At 46.1% G+C, this 19125-nt stretch overlaps 1 protein-coding gene across 1 annotated transcript in view; it reads left to right on the top strand.

Moving 5' to 3' along the window:
* Positions 1-872: 872 nt before the first annotated feature.
* LOC125454300 (sterol 26-hydroxylase, mitochondrial-like) overlaps positions 873-19125 on the top strand; it is a 38670-nt gene continuing 20417 nt past the window's right edge. The window contains exons 1-6 of the mRNA XM_059647586.1: positions 873-1127; positions 1852-2030; positions 10368-10567; positions 11103-11300; positions 15565-15728; positions 18813-18979. Of these exons, the coding sequence (XP_059503569.1) occupies positions 879-1127; positions 1852-2030; positions 10368-10567; positions 11103-11300; positions 15565-15728; positions 18813-18979 (1157 nt within the window). The 5' untranslated portion in view covers positions 873-878. The remainder of the gene's footprint in view (positions 1128-1851; positions 2031-10367; positions 10568-11102; positions 11301-15564; positions 15729-18812; positions 18980-19125) is intronic.

The raw sequence follows: 19125 nt of genomic DNA, 5'->3' as shown, positions 1-19125 counted from the left end.
CTCCTGCGAATGGAAACACCTTCGCCTCATCCACTCTATCAAGGCCCCTCAGTATTCTGTAAGTTTCAATCAGATCTCCACTCATCTTCAGGCCCAGAGTCTGCATATGACAAGTCCCACATCCCCAATCATTCCAGTAAACCTCCTCTGGACCTGCTCCAATTCCAGCATAACATTCCTTAGCTGAGAAGCTTAGTTCTCAATACTGACTCTCCAAAGAGTGCGACATTCTGTCAGCGCTGATCCTCCGACAGTGCGGCACTCTCTCAGCACTGACCCTCCGACAGTGCAGCACTCCGTCAGTACTGACCCTCCGACAGTGCAGCACTCCCTCAGCACTGACCCTCTGACACTGCGGCACTCCCTCAGCACTAACCCTCCGACAGTGTGGCTCTCCATCAGCACTGACCCTCCAACAGTGCGGCACTCCCTCAGCACTGACCCTCTGACAGTGTGGCTCTCCCTCAGCACTGACCCTCCAACAGTGCAGCGCTCCCTCAGTACTGACCCTCCGACAGTGCAGCGCTCCCTCAGCACTGTCCCTCCGACAGTGCGGCACTCCTTCAATAGTCAGTGTAAATGAGGTTTACCACGAGCGGGGTCTTGAACCCAGAGCCTTTCCTGAGAGACCTGATTGTGACACACTGAGGTTAAGGAAGAAGTTCTCAACAGGGGACTGACTGAGTGAGTGGTGGGAAGATGAGCTTTTATGAGGACAAATTTCAAACCAAGGTTCCTCATCTTTTACCCTGAAATCTCAGTAAGTATACTGAGCCTTTGAGCACTAGGACCCTGTACGGGCACAAGGTAGAGATTAGTATATATTGTGTGATGTGACTGCTTTTCAGCATTTGATTACATTTTGGCGAAGCTTGAGAATGGTTTCTGTGATGAGACCTGTGCTGAGCAGGGGAATCTATGTGCGATGGGATTGGTCAGTTATGGCACCTTGCTACTCTGCTTTCTGTGGTCACTCTGATGTCAGACACTGTTCAAGCATGCCTGCACACAGAGAGAGCACAGCCCTCCGCTCCAAACCCCTACAGGCTATGCCAGGACATAGTGGATGGAGCACTTTCTACTGGCTCTTCATCAAGGGATACTTCAAAAGGTTACACCGGCTCCAGGTAAATGGGGACAGAAAGTCACCTGGGGGAGGGGGTGAGAGACCAGACAGTCACCTGGGGGAGGAGGAGAGAGACCAGAGAGTTACCTGGGGCACGGGGAGAGAGACCAGAGAGTCACCTGGGGCAGGGGGAGAGAGAACAGGCAGTCACCTGGGGCAGGGGGAGAAAGGCTGGGACTCACCTGGGACAGGGAATCGATGGGAAGCAGGATTCCCTTCACCTCCTTATGGTCAGACACATAGTCAATTTGCTGGAAATCCCTATCTGGTTCACCAACGTCCTTTCAGGAAGGAAATCTGCCGTCCTTACCTGATCTGGAATATATGTGACTTCAGAACCACAGCAATTTGGTTTAGTCTTCACTGCCCTCTGAAATGTCTGAAAAATCTATTCATTTCAAGGGGACAATTAGGGATGGCGGTGAATGCTGGTGCAACCAGCAAGACCTATATCCCAAAAAATGACAGAAATCATGTCAGGGGTTTCAGTCAAATTGGGAAATTGGCATTAAGTACAAATGCTCACAGAGCCAACACAGACCAGTGGGCTGAATGGTCACCTCTTTATTGTAATGACCCTGTGATTCTGAATAATTCTCCCAAAAGAATGTACACTGATGAGTTATTGCAGTTCACCTTTGCACATAGATATGGTAAGGAGTTAAACATTTATTAGGAGCCAAAGTTCTGCCTGTAAAGCTGATTATTACTATTTGCTTTGTTAGATAATAGAACAGAACATGTTTGGGCCATTGTGGAGAATGGGACCCATAGTGAATGTGGCTGACAACAGCTTGATTGAACAAGTTTTGCGTCAGGAAGGGAAGTATCCCATGAGGATCGTTGAGAACCTCTGGAAAGAACAACGAAAAGTACGGGGACTGGCAAATGGCCTCATCACTGCGTAAGTCAGTCTCAGTCTGAACCTCACTGTCAGCAGGGATGAAACATAAACAGAAACTGCTGGAGAAACTCAGCAAGTCTCGCAGCATCTATAAGCAACAGCAGAGTAAGCTCAGTTCTGAAGCAGGGTGACTGGACTCGAATTGTTAACTCTGCTTTCTCTCTGTGCTGACACCGCCAGACCTGCTGAGTTTCTCCAGGTCAAAAATCACTGACTGTCTATAACTGGTGTGCTTTTTGAACAAAATAGGATGTACCTGCTAATACAAATCTGCAAATGCAAATTCACCCTTAAATTTGTGTGTGTATGTGTGTGTGTGTCTCTCTCTTTCTCTTCTACACAAACAGCATGGCATTTTATAAATTCCTACTTTAGAAATAAAACCGGTCTGACTCCTAAGTTGATACACAGCCAGATTCTAAACAAGGCATTCTAAACACCTAAAATGCATTGTCTGACCTGAGATGATACCTCTGGCATACTGAGGGAACTCATAAAACCTTTAGTTATCTCAGGGCAGTGACCTGAAAGAAATCTGGGAATTTGCATATTTATCCTTAGTAACTAATTGAAGATTTAATAGCCATCATAAGTTTGTTCAACACCGCATCACTTCGATGGCCCTTTGATCTTCTGCTTATAAATTCTGCGTCTGATACCACCTCTCTCACTAACACCTGGAGAAGGAGCGAGACTCTGAAAGCTCAAGTCTTCAAATAGACCTGTTGGACTATAAATCGTGTGATTTCTGATCTTGTCCCACCCAGTCCAAAACCGGCACCTCCATTTCAGAGTTTCTCCAGAAATTTCTGAATTTGTTTTTGATCTGCAGCATCAGCGAGAATGAGCTTCACAATTATTCACAATTTAAAGGTGTTGTGAACATCCCATCCTTTTAGCTTGTTATCATGTCCTCTCTCCCCTGCCACCATCCCAGTTACTGTCCCTTTTGGGTCTGGCAGGTAGACATACCATTGCTCTGCCATTCTCACATCTGATCACTTATTCTGAGCTATTGACATCTTTTATCCAGCACCCTACACCCACTACCCTACACCGCCCCACAACATGCACATGCACCCTCCCCCACACCACAACACCACCCCCCCCTGCACCAGTATAGCATAAATGTCTGTCCTGTCCACACTTGACTTAGCTCAGAAGAAGAGCCATTCTAGATTCGAAAGGTTAGCTTGCTCTCTCTCTCCATGGATGTTGCCTGACCCGCTGTGATCTCCAGGATTTATTGTCTCCAGTACAGATTCCACCATCTGCAGTAATTTGTTCGTTTCTTTAAGTGACATGCTGCAACAATTTATTTTAGAATTAAACACGCTTTTCTCGATTTAGTGATGAATAATAAAGTACAAACTGGTTAATAATCTGATGTGCAGGGAACAAGTAGTTCATAGCGATCAGGATATGAGTGAATTTGATGCTGGGCCGAAGGTGGGAGCTGACCATATCTATAGGGCTGAAATATCAACGAAAAATCCACAAATAATGGGGAAGATTCAGAGAAATATTTGATAGGAAACAAAATGGGAAATGCCTTGAAAAGACAAAAACCCCAGCTATAAAGCAACTTCACACACTCAGTGAGGTAGGAGAAAGCTGAAATATAAGGCTTACACGAACTTGAGAAGCCGAGATCCCAGTGGACTGAACGAATTCTAAAAAGCAACAAAGAAACACTGGGAAAGTGATAGGTGTAGAAAGGAATCTGGAATCACAAAACAAATAGCAAACTTTCTCAATTTATGAAGAGAGGAAGTGAGTGGAAACGTAAACATAGTTGAGAGTAACTTAAATAAAGCCCTGGGTTTCATCAATAGGGACATACATTGCAAGAACAAAGAGGGAGTGTCAGATAGAGTTTAATTTAGAGAAATGTGAGGTGCTGCATTTTAGAAAGGCAAATCAGAACAGGACTTATACACATAATGGAAAGGTCCTGGGGAGTGTTGCTGAACAAAGAGACCTCGGAGAGCAGGTTCAAACTGCCTTGAAAGTGAAGTCACAGGTAGACAGGGCAGTGAAGAAAGCATTTGTTTGCTTGCATTTATTGGACAGCGCACAGGAGTTGGGAGGTCATGTTGCGACTGTACAGGACATTGGTTAGGGTTACTTTTGGAATACTGTGTGCAGTTCTGGTCTCCCTGCTATAGGAAGGATGTTGTGAAACTTGAAAGGGTTCAGCAAAGATTTATAGAGATGTTTCCAGGGTTGGAGCGTCTGAACTATAGGGAGAGGCTGAATAGGCTGGGGCTATTTTCCGTGGAGCATCGAAGGGTTCAGGTAACATTGAAGAGGTTTATAAAATTATGAGGGGCATGGATAGAGTGAATAGACAAGATCTTTTTCCTAGGGTGGGGGAATCAAAAACAAGAGGGCATAGCCTTAAGATGAAAGGGGAAACATTTAAAAGGGACCTAAGGGTTAACTTTTTCATGCAGAAGGTGGTGTGCGTATGGAATGAGCTGCCAGAGGAAGTGGTGGAGGCTGGTACAGTTACAACATTTAAAAGGCATCTGGATGGGTACGTGGATAGGAAGGGTTTAGAGGGATATGGGCCAAATGCTGGCAAATGAGACTGGATTAATTTAGGATATTGGCGGGCATGGACGAGTTGGACCAAAGGGTCTGTTTCTCTGCTGTACAGTTCTATTACACTATGATTCTAAGTTATGATCAAAAAAACCAAAGAACTGCAGATGCTGGAAATCTGAAACAAAATTAGCAAAATTGCTGGAAAAACTCAGCATGTCCAGCAGCATCTGTGGAGAGAAAGCTGAGTTAATATTTCAGGTCCAATAACCCTACTTCAGTTCTGAATCATCACTCTCGATAAGCCAGCAAAATGAGTATACTTCAAATACTGTCAGAGATAATAGGAACTGCAGATGCTGGAGAATCCGAGATAACAAGGTGTAGAGCTGGATGAACACAGCAGACTTTATCTCCATTCTAAAAGGTGTTTCCTTTACTCTAAGGCCGTGCCCTCAGGTCCTAGACTCTCCTGCCGATGACAACATCTTCCCAACGTCCACTCTGTCCAGGCCATTCAGTATTCTATAAGTTTTAATTACATCCCCCCTCATCCTTCTAAACTCCAATGAGTATAGTCCCAGAGTCCTCAAACATTCTTCATATAGTCAGCTTTCCATTACTGGGACCAGACTCATGAACCTCCTCTGAACCCACACCAAGGCCAGTACATCCTTCCTGAGATATGGTGGCCAAAACTGCACACAATACTCCAAATATGGCCTGACCACAGCCTCATAAAGCCTCAGTAGTACATCGCTGCTTTTATATTCAAATCCTCTCAAAATAAATGTCAACATTGCATTTGCCTTCCTGACTACTGACTCAACCTGCAAGTTTACCTTGACAGAAACCTGGACTAGAACTCCCAAGTCTCTTTGCACTTCAGACTTCTGAATTTTCTCCCCATTTAGAAAATACTCCATGCTTTTATTCTTCTTACCAAAGTGCGTGGCCTCACGCTATTCCAAGTTGTACTCCATCTGCCACTTCTTTGCCCACTCTCCTAACCTGTCCAAATCCTTCTGCAGCCTCACCACCTCTTCAATACTACCTGTCCCTCCACCTATCTTTGTATCGTCTGCTTGACTGGGTCTGTGGCAGGTGGTGATAATTATTGTATTTTGCAAAAATCTATTTACCTCAATGTAAATAAGCTTGTTTAATTGAATGACTACACAAAATATCAACAGTTAGTTCAATTTCAAATCAATTTCACCTCAAATACCATGACCTACTGTCATGACCCCAGTGAGAGTATGAGTGGGAGTCTCTCTGCTGGTAAGTATTCCTTAAGACAAAGTTGCATTATTATGTAAGTGGTTTATGCTGTAAATAAAATATGACAGTGATGTGTATATCTCCTGCGTTACATTTACATTACTTAATGTGTGTGTTTTTACATTGATTATGTGAAAGCCTGTTGACTATCCCAACTATTTGACCAATCAGCACACTCCTGGTCCTATAGGGCTGCATAGTGAAAGGTCTATTCAGTCAGAAACTGTGAAGGAGGATGATGACAGAGGCAGCTGGGGTAGGCAGATGCTTGTCAGATGAGATTTAATATTGAGAACTGCAAAATGGCTCATTTTGGTCGGCAGAGCGAGACAGGTACAGTTCTAAAGTGGGTAGAGGAGCAGAAACCCCTTGGGGTGTTAGTTCAGAGGTCATTGAGTGTAGCTGTCAGGGTGAAAAGAGTGATTAAAAAGGCACATTGGATTCTGGCCTTTATAAACAGGCTACAGAGTTACAGAAGCAAGGACGTACAAGTGAACATTTATAAACACAATGATACGGCCTCAGCTGGAATATTATGCCCAATATCTCAGGAAAGATGTGAAGGCCTGAGAGGAGGTGATGATCATTTATGAGAGGGTTATCGGGGAAGAGGGACATGCTTTCATAGGAAAAACCAGGGCTCTCCTCCACGGTGAGCAGAGTTGTTGGAAGTGTTGAAAATGATGAGGGTCTAGACAGTGTAGACGGGGGGGATATGTTCCCACTAGCAGAAGGATTGACAATCAGAGGGCACTGACTTTAGGCGATTGGTAAAAGGAGGGATGTCAACATGTGGGGGAAGAAACAGGCAAATTGAAACATAAGTGTCTGGAACGTACTGTCTGAGAGTGTGGGGGGGGCAGGGTCACTCGAGGGGTTAGGGTCTGGAGTGAACTGTCTGAGAATGCGGGGGGGGCAGGGTCGCTCGAGGGGTTAGGGTCTGGAGTGTACTGTCTGAGAGTGCGGGGGGCCAGGGTCACTCGAGGGGTTAGGGTCTGGATTGTACTGTCTGAGAGTGCGGGGAGGCAGGGTCACTCGAGGGGTTAGGGTATGGAACGTGCTGTATGAGAGTGCGGGGGGGCAGGGTCACTCGAGGGGTTAGGGTCTGGAACGTACTGTCTGAGAGTGCGGGGAGGCAGGGTCACTCGAGGGGTTAGGGTCTGGAACGTGCTGTCTGAGAGTGCGGGGGGACAGGGTCACTCGAGGGGTTAGGGTCTGGATTGTACTGTCTGAGAGCGCAGGGGGGCAGGGTCACTCGAGGAGTTAGGGTCTGGATTGTACTGTCTGAGAGTGCGGGGGGACAGGGTCACTCGAGGAGTTAGGGTCTGGATTGTACTGTCTGAGAGTCTGGGGGGGGGCAGGGTCACTCGAGGGGTTAGGGTCTGGATTGTACTGTCTGAGAGTGCGGGGGGACAGGGTCACTCGAGGAGTTAGGGTCTGGATTGTACTGTCTGAGAGTGCAGGGGGGCAGGGTCACTCGAGGGGATAGGGTCTGGAACGTACTGTATGAGAGTGCCGGGGGGGGCAGGGTCACTCGAGGGGTTAGGGTATGGAACGTACTGTCTGAGTGTGCGGGGGGGGCAGGGTCACTCGAGGGGATAGGGTCTGGAACGTACTGTCTGAGAGTGCGGGGGGGGCAGGGTCACTCGAGGGGATAGGGTCTGGAACGTACTGTCTGAGAGTGCGGGGGGGGCAGGGTCACTCGAGGGGTTAGGGTCTGGATTGTACTGTCTGAGAATGCGGGGGGGCAGGGTCACTCGAGGGGTTAGGGTCTGGAGTGTACTGTATGAGAATGCAGGGGGACAGGGTCACTCGATGGGTTAGGGTCTGGATTGTACTGTCTGAGAATGCGGGGGGACAGGGTCACTCGAGGGGTTAGGGTCTGGATTGTACTGTCTGAGAATGCGGGGGGACAGGGTCACTCGAGGGGTTAGGGTCTGGAACGTACTGTATGAGAGTGCCGGGGGGGGCAGGGTCACTCGAGGGGTTAGGGTCTGGATTGTACTGTCTGAGAGTGCGGGGGGACAGGGTCACTCGAGGAGTTAGGGTCTGGATTGTACTGTCTGAGAGTGCAGGGGGGCAGGGTCACTCGAGGGGATAGGGTCTGGAGTGTACTGTCTGAGAGTGCCGGGGGGGGCAGGGTCACTCGAGTGGTTAGGGTCTGGATTGTACTGTATGAGAGTGCGGGGGGACAGGGTCACTCGAGGGGTTAGGGTCTGGAACGTACTGTCTGAGAGTGCAGGGGGGCAGGGTCACTCGAGGGGTTAGGGTCTGGAACGTGCTGTATGAGAGTCTGGGGGGGGGACAGGGTCACTCGAGGGGTTAGGGTCTGGAGTGTACTGTCTGAGAGTTAGGGTTAGGGTTGCACAGTTTCAATTACAGATCGCAGAAAGGAATTGTACAAGCACCTGAATAGAAAGGTGAAGTTTTTAAAGGCTGTGGATCATCAGCAGGGGAGACAGAGGTAGTATTTTTCTTGCAGAGAGCCAGCACAGACACAACAGCTCTAACAATCTCCCTCTGGGCTGTAAGAGTTTTTTGATTGTGGAATGTGGGGAAGATAATGTGGGTCTTACAATAGTTAAACCTCTGGGACTAAATGATATCCATCCCGGAATACTATAGCAGCTGAAGAAATAACAGAATCTTCTGTCATGAAGTTCTCTGGAATTGACATAAAGACTGGTTCTGGAAACACTAAACAAAAACAGGAGGTGCTGAGAGACAGAATGAGGGAGAGAGATAAGGGAGAGACAGACGAAGGAATTGCTCATGATAAGCCAAGAGCGAGATGAAAACTGACTGGGCGCTAACAAGTAATGTTAGTAACTGTGCATTCTCCCCGCCTGGGCAAAATACAGATTGTCGGTTGCAAATATACAATATTTATAGTGAAAGTCTTACTCTAAAGTACAATACCTGCACAGCTACATTCTGTTTTAGCTCCAACTATCTCTTAAATACAACTGTGCTATTTGCAACAACCTTTCTGTGATCATTGATACTCTCCACTTTCTGGCTAAGGGTGCTGCTCCTGATTTTCATTCTGGATTTATTTGTGAATAACTGACATTTATACACCCCTGTGTCAGGGCTTTCCTGATTAAACACCTTTAGATTCCCTGTAAAGATCTCTATCAGGTCACTTCTGTATTCTCTGGAGAGGACAGTTCCAGCCTCTTCTGTTTCTCTGAGAGCTCCAACCTTTTAAAACCTTTTCCAATGCCTCTGTTAACCTTTTTATAGTATGGAATCTGGAGCTGTGTTGACTAACCCGGAGAGTGCTCGAAACAAGATTGTAGATCAGATTAGAGACAATGGGAACTGCAGATGCTGGAGAATCTGAGATAATAAGGTGTGGAGCTGGATGAACACAGCAGGCCAAGCAGCATCAGAGGAGCACAAAAGCTGATGGGCTTCATCAGACTCTTCATCAGAAAAAAGGGTGATGAACGGTCTAGGCCCAAAACGGCAGCTTTTGTGCTCCTCTGATGCTGCTTGGCCTGCTCTGTTCATCCAGCTCCACACTTTGTTATCTCGGATTATCCAGCATCTGCAGTTCCCATTATCTCTAATGTTCTACGGATACAGGTTTAAATCCCGCCTCGGCAGATGGTGGAATTTCAATCTTGTAAATATCTGGAATTAAGAGTCTAACGATGACCATGAGTCCATTGTCAATTGCTGGAAAAACTCATCTGGTTCTCTAATGTCCTTTAGAGAAGAAATCTGCCATCCTTACCTGGTCTGGCCTGCATGTGACTCCAGACCCACAGCAAAGTGGTTGACTCTGAATTGCCCTCTGGGTCATTAGGGATGGACAATAAATACTGCCTGGCCAGCGACAGCCTCATCCTGTGAATGAATTTTTAAAAATTGAACGGGTTAATTAAAATTTTAATTTGCATAGACCAATATTGAACCTAAATGAGACCATTCAGCCCATCGATTCTGCTGTGCATTCAATCAGATCATAGAATCCCTACAGTATGGAAGCAGGCCATTTGGCCGATTTAGTCCATACTGACCTCCTGAAGAGTGTCCCTGCAACCCTGCATTTCCCATGGGCTAACCCACCTAATCTGCACATCACTGGACACTAGCACGGCCAATCCACCCTAACCTGCACATCTTTGGGCTGTGGGAGGAAACCGGAGCACCCGGAGGAAACCCACACAGGCACGGGGAGAATGTGCAAACTCCACACAGAGACAGTCGCCCGAGGCGGGAATCGAACCTGGGTCCCTGGCGCTGTGAGGCTGCAGTGCTAACCACTGAGCCACCGTGCTATCAGCTCAGATCATGGTTGATCCGATAATCCTCAGCTGCACTGTCCTGTCTTTTCCCCATAACCCTTGATTCCCTTCCTGATTAAAGATCTGTCTGTGCCACCCTTGAAATCTTAAGACCATTATGCGGTGTAATGCCTCGTTGATCCCCTCCTGCTAAGAAGCAGGCACAATCAATCAATGATCTCCTTTAAGTCTCCCTGGTCTTTCCCCTACCCAGGGAGGGTGAGGAGTGGTACAGACTGCGGGCCTTGCTCAACAAAAGGATGCTGAAGCCACAGGATGCTACGTTATATCAGGGTGTTATCAACGAGGTAGCAACTGATTTCATCAACCGAATCCAGAGGCTGCGCTCGGCAAGTGGATCAGGGGTCATGGTACACAACATTACTCAGGAACTGCAGAAGTACACCTTTGAAGGTGAGTCCACTGCTGGGCTACTGGACCACAGCATTAGTGGGGGCAGGTGTGGCGGGGGGGGGGGGGGGGGGGGGGGGTGGTTGGTGGTGGTGGAGGAAGTGGAAGTGAGGCTAGTTTCCCAGCAAAGGGGCTGTTATTCTCACAAATACATCTGAATTATTTTCAGGGCAGGAGAACCTATATTGTCAGTACTACTTTTATCTGGTTCCACTCTTATATCTCGAGGGATTGTGACACCAGGAGCTTACTGGTAATAGACCCAAAGGTACCAGCCTAATGTTCTGAGTTTGAAGGGAATCAAGGGCTCTGGGGAAAAGGCAGGAAAGTAGAGTTGAGGATTATCAGCCATCAATGAATGCATTGAATGGAGGAGAAGGCCAAATCAACTGAATGGTTCTGCTCCTATGCTTTAATGGATTATCTGTTGGGTGTATCCCCCTCCCTATAGCGTAATGAGTCAATTTAGTCAATGACCTAGTGAGGCAGTAGCTGGTTACTGGTGAGAGCTAATGGTGATGCCCCTTATGTTGAACAGTAATTGCTGCTATCCTGTTTGAGATCCGCCTGGGCTGTCTGCAGGAGAAGGTTCCAGAAGAAACGCAGAAATTCATCAATTCTGTCATGACAATGTTCCGTGCACTGGGCTACTGCGAACTGTTACCAAAGTGGACAAAGAACTGGCTGCCATTTTGGAAGCAGTACCTTCGGGCTTGGGACAACATGTTTGATTTTGGTATGAGGAATCTCTTTGTGTTTTAAAACCCGTTGTTGGTGACAGCAGAATTTGCCAGAAGCAGAAATGCCTCATTTTAAAATTCATACCATCATTTTTGAAACCCGTCACGGCCTAGTCATGGGATTTTACAGCACCGAGGGTGGCTCCTCAACCCATCATCTCTGTATCAGCTCCCAAAGGACCTACACAGCTAGACCCACTCCCGAGCCCTGTCCCCTAACTTCATCCCTTTCAAATATATATCCAGCTGCCGTCTGAAACATCCTGTGGAATCCACCTCCCCTGCTCTCCCAGGCAGCTCATTCCAAATCCTAACTCCTCTCTAAATAAAGAAGTTTGTCCTCAGCTCTCTTGCTGACGACCTTGAAAGTGTGACCCGTAGTTACTGACATGCCAACTAGTGGAAACAGAATTTCCTCCTTTACCCTGTCAAAATTGTTCATAACGTTGAACACATCAGATCAGGTCACTTCTTAATGTTCTTTGCTACAAGGAGAATAAGCCCAATTTCTCTAACATTTCCCTGTATTTAAAATCCCATATTCCTGGGATCATTCCAGTAAATCGCCTTTATACTTCCTTCAGGGCTTTAACATCCTTCCTTAAGTAAGGAGCCCAGGACTGAACACAGTGCTAGATAATAAAGTGTGAAGCTGGATGAACACAGCAGGCCAAGCAGCATCTAAGGAGCACAAAAGCTGACGTTTCGGGCCTCGACCCTTCATCAGAGAGTCCCTGCCATTCCCTGTTGCCTTAGGCTCAGCCAACACTCTCAGATCCCTGTGTTTGTTTCCTCTGTCCTCTTCAGTGTCACTGATTATAATCGCTCCACAACTGTCCCTCCAGCTGCCTGGGCCCTAAGATCTCTGTCTCTCTCTCTCTCTCTGCTTTTAAAGATGCTCCTTAAAACTGATCTCTTTGACCAAACTGTGGACTGCCTGTTCTAATATCTAAGTAAATTGTCTTGGGGATGTTCTTGCTCCCGATCTGTTCGCTGACAGCAGCAATCTAACAACTGCACATGCTCACTCTCAATATCCAGCTGAACATAATTAGCCTCCAACACCCATAACCATAACTAATCTCTGTGTTTACTCTGACCCCAACCTCATCATCTGTTTGAATTATTCTCGCCAGTTACTCTGATTTTTTGTAAATTACCCTTTTTTTAATCAACTTTTGGTAGCTCTTTGCTGGTTCTAAAACACTCCCAATCATCAGGCTTACCACTATGCTTTAAGTTTAAATCTCTGCATTAACATAGTACTAACCTGAATGTGCCACAGACATGTCTTTCTCAATGAACTTTTGCCTTTGAATGGAATGCATTTGTGTGTAGTATTTTGAACTTTTCTTTAATTGTTTCCCACTTTATTTATGTCTATACCTATAACTTATTTTCCAATCAACCTTAACCAGATCTCCTCTTACCTACAACATGGGTTCATTTGCAATTCTCATTGTGATTGGAAAATGTAAATTTCAAATTTAACGTGGCATTCAATTGTGTTATGATTTCCTAGTGGAGTTTTAATGTGAGATTTCTAATTATAATCCAACACGATCTAAAATAGCTTCATTCTTACTTTGTCGACAACATATTGTTCCTGGAAACTATCATGAAAGAACTTAACAGTACAGCCCTGAGGGGCTGAAGGGTTTTTTGTCTACGTGTGATCCTATGAATTCTACAAAACCATCTTCCACCACCTTTGCCAATTTGATTGATGCAGTTGTTATGAGCATTAACATCTCCCTTTATTAATATGTTATCTTTGTTACAAGCTCTAATAATGTCTTGTTCAATAGAAAAACTCAGCAAGTCTGGCAGCATTTGTGGAGAGAAAACAGAGTTATTATTTGGGGCCAAGAGACTCTTGTTCCGAAGAAGGGTCACTGGACCTGAAACTTTAATTCTGCTTTCTCTCCATAGATGCTGCCAGGCCTGCTGAATTTCCCCAGCAATTTCTCTTTTTGTTTCAGATTTAGAGTCTTGTTCAGTGCTATGTCCAAGGGTATAACTAAAGTTAGGGGACCTGTAAACTGCACCTGACTGCTGCTATTCCTAATCTCCTCCTATTCTGTTAATGCTTCCTTGTATTCTGAGCCAAGACCACTTCTCATTCATGTCACTTGCCATTATACTTCATTACAGGGGCTATCCCCCTTTGTTTTCCATTCTGCTTGTCACTTCAATGTTTATTTAGCAATCTCGGTCACCATATCTCTGTGATAGCAATAGGATTTAAAGCACTCGTCTCATTTTATGTTACCAGTTCATTTAGGATATTGTGGTTGCTGGAGATCTGAAATATGGCTCTTCAGAAAAATATTAGACTCAAAATGTTAATCTCTCCACAGATGCTGCCAGACCTGCTGAATTTCTCCAGCAATTTCTGCTTTTATTTCAATCTGACTCTGTACTGCACTAATCTTGTTAAACTGTCTTCCTGTTCCATTCAGTTGTCTTTATCCACAAGAATGTATAGCCTAAACTTTCATCTTTCTCAATCTCCTTTCGCCCTCTAAACTCCTTTTCCTTGGTTAGTTTCAAGGTAGTTTCCCTGATTTGCTAGTTTGTACTTATGTTTGTATATACCGTCCCTTTCTGTCGCACTGAGGCTATCATTACCCATCTCACTGCCTTGAACTATTGCCTTGTCCTTTCTCTTTAACGTTCCAGATTTTCCCTCATGTGCACCCTTCCATCCCATTAATTAAGTTAAATGCCTGTCCACAGCCTAATTATGAGATTTGCCAGACTATTGTGTGGCACGGTGGCTCAGTAGCACTGCAGCCTTACAGCACCAGGGGCCCAGGTTTTATTCTACCCTTGGGCAGCTCTTTGTGTGGAGTTTGCACATTCTCGCCTGCGTGGGTTTCCTCCCACGGTCTGAAGATGTACAGGATTGGCCATGAGAATTGCAGGGATAAGGTAGGTCTTGGTCAGATGTTCTTTGGAGGGCCAGTGTGGACTGAACAGCCTGCTTCCACACTGCAGGGATCCTGTGATTCTACTGGTCCTCATTTCACTATTGGTATCTGCGATGTTTTCCAACAAACACAGTTTTATCATTTATAATCACCTGTCCACTCATACAAACATGAGTCTATCAGGTGGTTGAAGTGAACTGAGGAGTGTGTACTTGTTACTGGAGATGGTAACTCAATGGTAATGTAACTAGATAATACAGTGTGGAGATGGAGGAACACAGCAGACCAGGCAGCTTTGGAGGAATGGGAAAGCCGACGTTTCAGGTCGGGACCCTTCTTCAGACCCTTCCTCCAGCTTCTCACTGTATTATCTCAGACTCCAGGATCGGCAGCTGTTACTATCTTTGGCAATACTAGCTAGAGGTTTGGGCTAATAGGCCGGAGGTGAACCAGTTCAAATCTTTCCACAGCAACTGGTGAAATTTCAGTTCCACTAATAAGTCTGGGCTTGAGAGCTGGTGATGCTGACTGCATCAGCTATCATTGATTCATGTTTAAAAAGATATAGAGGGGTGTAATTTTAAAGATTTCCTGTACTTACAAACTGCTCCTTTATATTCTGCGTTGTGTTCTAACCTGTGAAAACATCAACTTGTGGACAGAACTCATTCACAACCTGGGGACTGTCTGTATAATTTACTAACACCCTTCAGTAACAAAAATCTGCCATCTCTTCTTACCTGGACTCCAGACTACAGCAATATGGTTTTCATCCCATCAAAAGTAAAAAACTGTGGATGCTGGAAATCTGAACCAAAAACTGGAATGGCTGGAGAAACTCAACAGATCTGACAGTGTCTGTGCAGAGAAAGCTTCCAATCTGAAGGAGGATCACTGGACCCGAAATGTTAAACCTGTTCCTCTCTCCATAGATACTGCTGAGTTTCTCCAGCAATTTCTGTTTCTGTTGTAAAAACCGAAAGAACTGCGGGGGCCGTAAATCAGAAACGAAAACAAAAGTTGCTGGATAAGCTCAGCGGGTCTGACAGCATCTGTGGAGAAAAATCAGAGTTAGCATTTTGGGTCCAGTGACCCTTCCTGAGAACTCAAGCTCCTCAAGTGCCTGGGGAATGGTCAACTCTGTTATCTCTGATTTCTGTTTCTGCCGTGCTTGATGCTTGACAGGCCTGTGAAATCATCGGCAAGGCGATCAGCTCAAGGGCATTGGGGGATGGGAAGCATGTGCTGCCCTTGCTCAGTGATGCCTACATCCCAGGAGAGCAGAAAGAACATTTCCAATTATGTCTCTTGCCTCTCTCCTCTATAGCTATAAAGGCTGTGGACAGGAAGATGGTGCAGATCCAAGAACTGATGGATGCTGGACATTCAGTGGAGGGGCAGTATCTGACCCACCTGCTGGCCAGTGAGCAAATGAACCAATCTGAGATGTACAGCAGCATCACCGAGCTCCTTTTGGCTGGAGTGGACACGGTCAGTCATCATCAGAACATTCGAGATTGTTCTCAGGGAGTGGGCCGTGGTGTGAAATCTGAGTGAATGGTTGGGAGTAGGATGGTATGTGGGGCTAGAGTATAGGACCCTATGCTCTCTACTTCTGGCCTCTTGCTCACCAATCTACCCCTGGGGCCTGTGCCTTCAGCTGCCTCTCTCATCCTCCTCTTTTATGTGGGGAGATGACGGCCTAATGATATTATTGCTAGACTAGTAATCTGGAAATTCACGTAAGGTTCTGGGGACCTGGCTTGAAATCCCACCATGGCAGATGGTGGAATTTGAATACAATGAAACGTCTAATGAGAACCAAGGGTCACAGACTGAGGACTGGGGGTAGACCATTTAGCATGGTGATGAGGAGACATTTCTTCACCCAGAGAGTGGTGAGCCTGTGGGTTTCATTACCACAGGAAGCAGTTGATGCCAAAACATTTAATATATTCAAGAGGTGACTAGATCTAGCACTTCGGGTGAATGGGATCAAAGGTTATTGGGAGAAAGCAGGATTAGACTATTGAGTAGGGCGATCAGCCATGATTGTGATGAATAGTGGAGAGGCTCAAAGGGACAAATGTCCTTCTCCTGGTCCTTTCTTCTATGCTTCAATGACCATGGATCCAATGCCAATTCTTGGATTAGCCATCTGGTTCAATAATGTCACAGGGGAGGAAATCTGCCACCTTCACCTCGTCTGGCCTATATATGACTCCAGACCCATAGCAATGTGATTGACTCCAACTGCCCTCTGGGCAATAAATACTGACCTAGTCAGTGATGCTCACCCCCTATGAATGAATAAAGTAAAGATGCAATTGTTGATTATCCCAGACCAGATGGGTAGCTTTATGTTATGATCTGGTTAGAACCATTTCATAGAATCCCTACAGTGTGGAAACAGACTAATTTCCCATAGTCAATCCACCCTAACCTGCATGTCCCTGCACACTACGGGCAATTTCCCATAGTCAATCCACCCTAACCTGCATGTCCCTGCACACTACGGGCAATTTCCCATAGTCAATCCACCCTAACCTGCATGTCCCTGCACACTACGGGCAATTTCCCATAGTCAATCCACCCTAACCTGCACATCCCTGCACACTATGGGCAATTTCCCATAGTCAATCCACCCTAACCTGCACATCCCTGCACACTATGGGCAATTTCCCATAGCCAATCCACCCTAACCTGCACATCCCTGCACACTATGGGCAATTTCTCATAGCCAATCTACCCTAACCTGCACATCCCTGCACACTATGGGCAATTTCCCATAGCCAATCCACCCTAGCCTGCACATCCCTGCACACTATGGGCAATTTCCCATAGCCAATCCACCCTAGCCTGCACATCTTTGGACTGTGCGGGGAAACCCAGACAGACACAGGGAGAATGTGCAAACGCCACATGGAGAGTCACCCGAGGTTGGAATCGAACCCTAGTATGGTGAGTGCTGACCACTGAGCCAGCATGCTGAGGGACCAGGTAACTTTATGCTAAAGTCAAAGAGAAGAGCTGAGATCCAGGGGACTTGCTCAGAGAATAAAGCCACGAAGTTCCATGGATTTGAACAAGCAACAACAAACATTATGTTGGAGCAGGAATACATTCTACATGTTGGTGTCCCTAACTCGTGGAACTGAGTGCACACTGAATGTTACATTCACAGAGAATGCAAGCTTCCCTTCTACAACTGGATGTGGAGGAAATGGTTTTTGACAGACTATATCAATTTTTGAGCAGTAGGTGAATCTAAGGTTTTGGAGTAGATCTGTAGCTCGGGTTGTGGGTGTTGAGGTTGGTTGGCTCTCCGAGCTGGTTTGTTGTTCTGCAGATGTTTCGTCACTGTGCTCGGTAATATCCCCAGTGCAGCCTCTGATGAAGCGTCGGTGTGTTTTCCCGCCTGGTTTTTAAACTCTGGTGTCTGTTACGATGGGTTGCCTCACTTCCGGGTTTCCTCCATAGTGGAATGTATATGGGTTTGAGTTCAATGTGTTTACTAATAGCCTGCTTCGTGGAGTGCCAGGATTCTAGGAATTCTCATGCACGTGCTTTCAAAGGAGAATCGGATCATTATCCGAAGAAGGAAAGTTGCATGGCTACAGGGAAGAGGCAGGTGAGTGGAAATACATCAGTAGGTCTTGCAGAGAACTAGCACTGTCATGATGGGCCAAATGGTCTTATCTGTGTTGTAACCCTTCGGTGGTTTTATAAAGGTCCTACATAAGTAAAGGTTGTTAGAATGCCGATCAATTCCTTCTTGCTTCCCTGCCCCCTCCCAGAATCTCTGCAACTGGGGAGGTGATGGCCGAGTGGGTATTATTGCTAAGCTATTAATCTAGAGACCCAGGTTGTGTTCTGGGGAACCAGGGTTCAAATCCTGTCACAGCAGATGGTGAAATTGGAATTCAATGAAAATCTGGAATTTAGAGTCTAATGATGACCAAGAAACTGTTGTTGATTGTTTGGGGGCGGGGGTCACAAAGAACTTGTCTGGTGCATCAATGTCCTTTCGGGAAGGAAACTGCCACCCTTACCTGGTCTGGCCTACATTTTGATTTCCTTTACTCATTCACAGGATGACAGCATCACTGACCAGGCAGCATTTATTGCCCATCCCTAATTGCCCAGAGGGCAGTTAAGAGTCAACCACATTGCTGTGGGTCTGGAGTCACATGTAGGCCAGACCAGGTAAGGATGGAAAGGACATTAGTGAACCAGATGGGTTTTTCCAACAATCAAATCATGATCATCATTAGATTCTCAATTGCAGATATTTATTGAATTCAAATTCTACCACCTGCTGTGGCAGGATTCGAACCCAGGTCCCCAAAACGTTACCTGGGTCTCTGGATTAACAATCCAGCGATAATACAACTGGGCCATCGCCTTCATGTGACTCCAAACCTACAACAATGTGGTTGACTTTTAACTGCCCTCTGGGTAATTAGAGGTGGGCAATAAATGCTGGCCTAGCTAGTGATTCCCACATCCTATGCATGAATAATTAAAAATGTATGTTAGCTGGAATTGACTGAACGATAGCCTCTTACGTTGCAGACGGCAAACACCTTGTCCTGGGCCCTGTACTCTCTGGCCAAGAATCCTGAAATTCAAGAATCCATCTTCACGGAGATATGGAGCAGCTGTCCAGGAGAGAAGATTCCAACACCTCAGGATCTCAGCAAAATGTCCCTGCTGAGAGCTGTCATCAAAGAGACACTGAGGTGAAGGAGGAATTTGTGAAGGTGTCATAAGACAGGAAGGGAACAGTGCATCACAGAGTCAGGACAGGAGATAATAGGAGGCTTGAGCATGGTGACAGATGGTCTTAAAGGAGGAAGATGAAGAGGTGTAAAGGATTTGGGAGGGA

This window comes from Stegostoma tigrinum, chromosome 7 (assembly GCF_030684315.1).
Source record: "Stegostoma tigrinum isolate sSteTig4 chromosome 7, sSteTig4.hap1, whole genome shotgun sequence".
In the NCBI taxonomy this organism is placed as follows: Eukaryota; Metazoa; Chordata; class Chondrichthyes; order Orectolobiformes; family Stegostomatidae; genus Stegostoma; species Stegostoma tigrinum.
The sequence above is the reverse complement of the archived record's forward strand: the minus strand, read 5'-3'. Positions and strand labels throughout refer to the sequence as shown.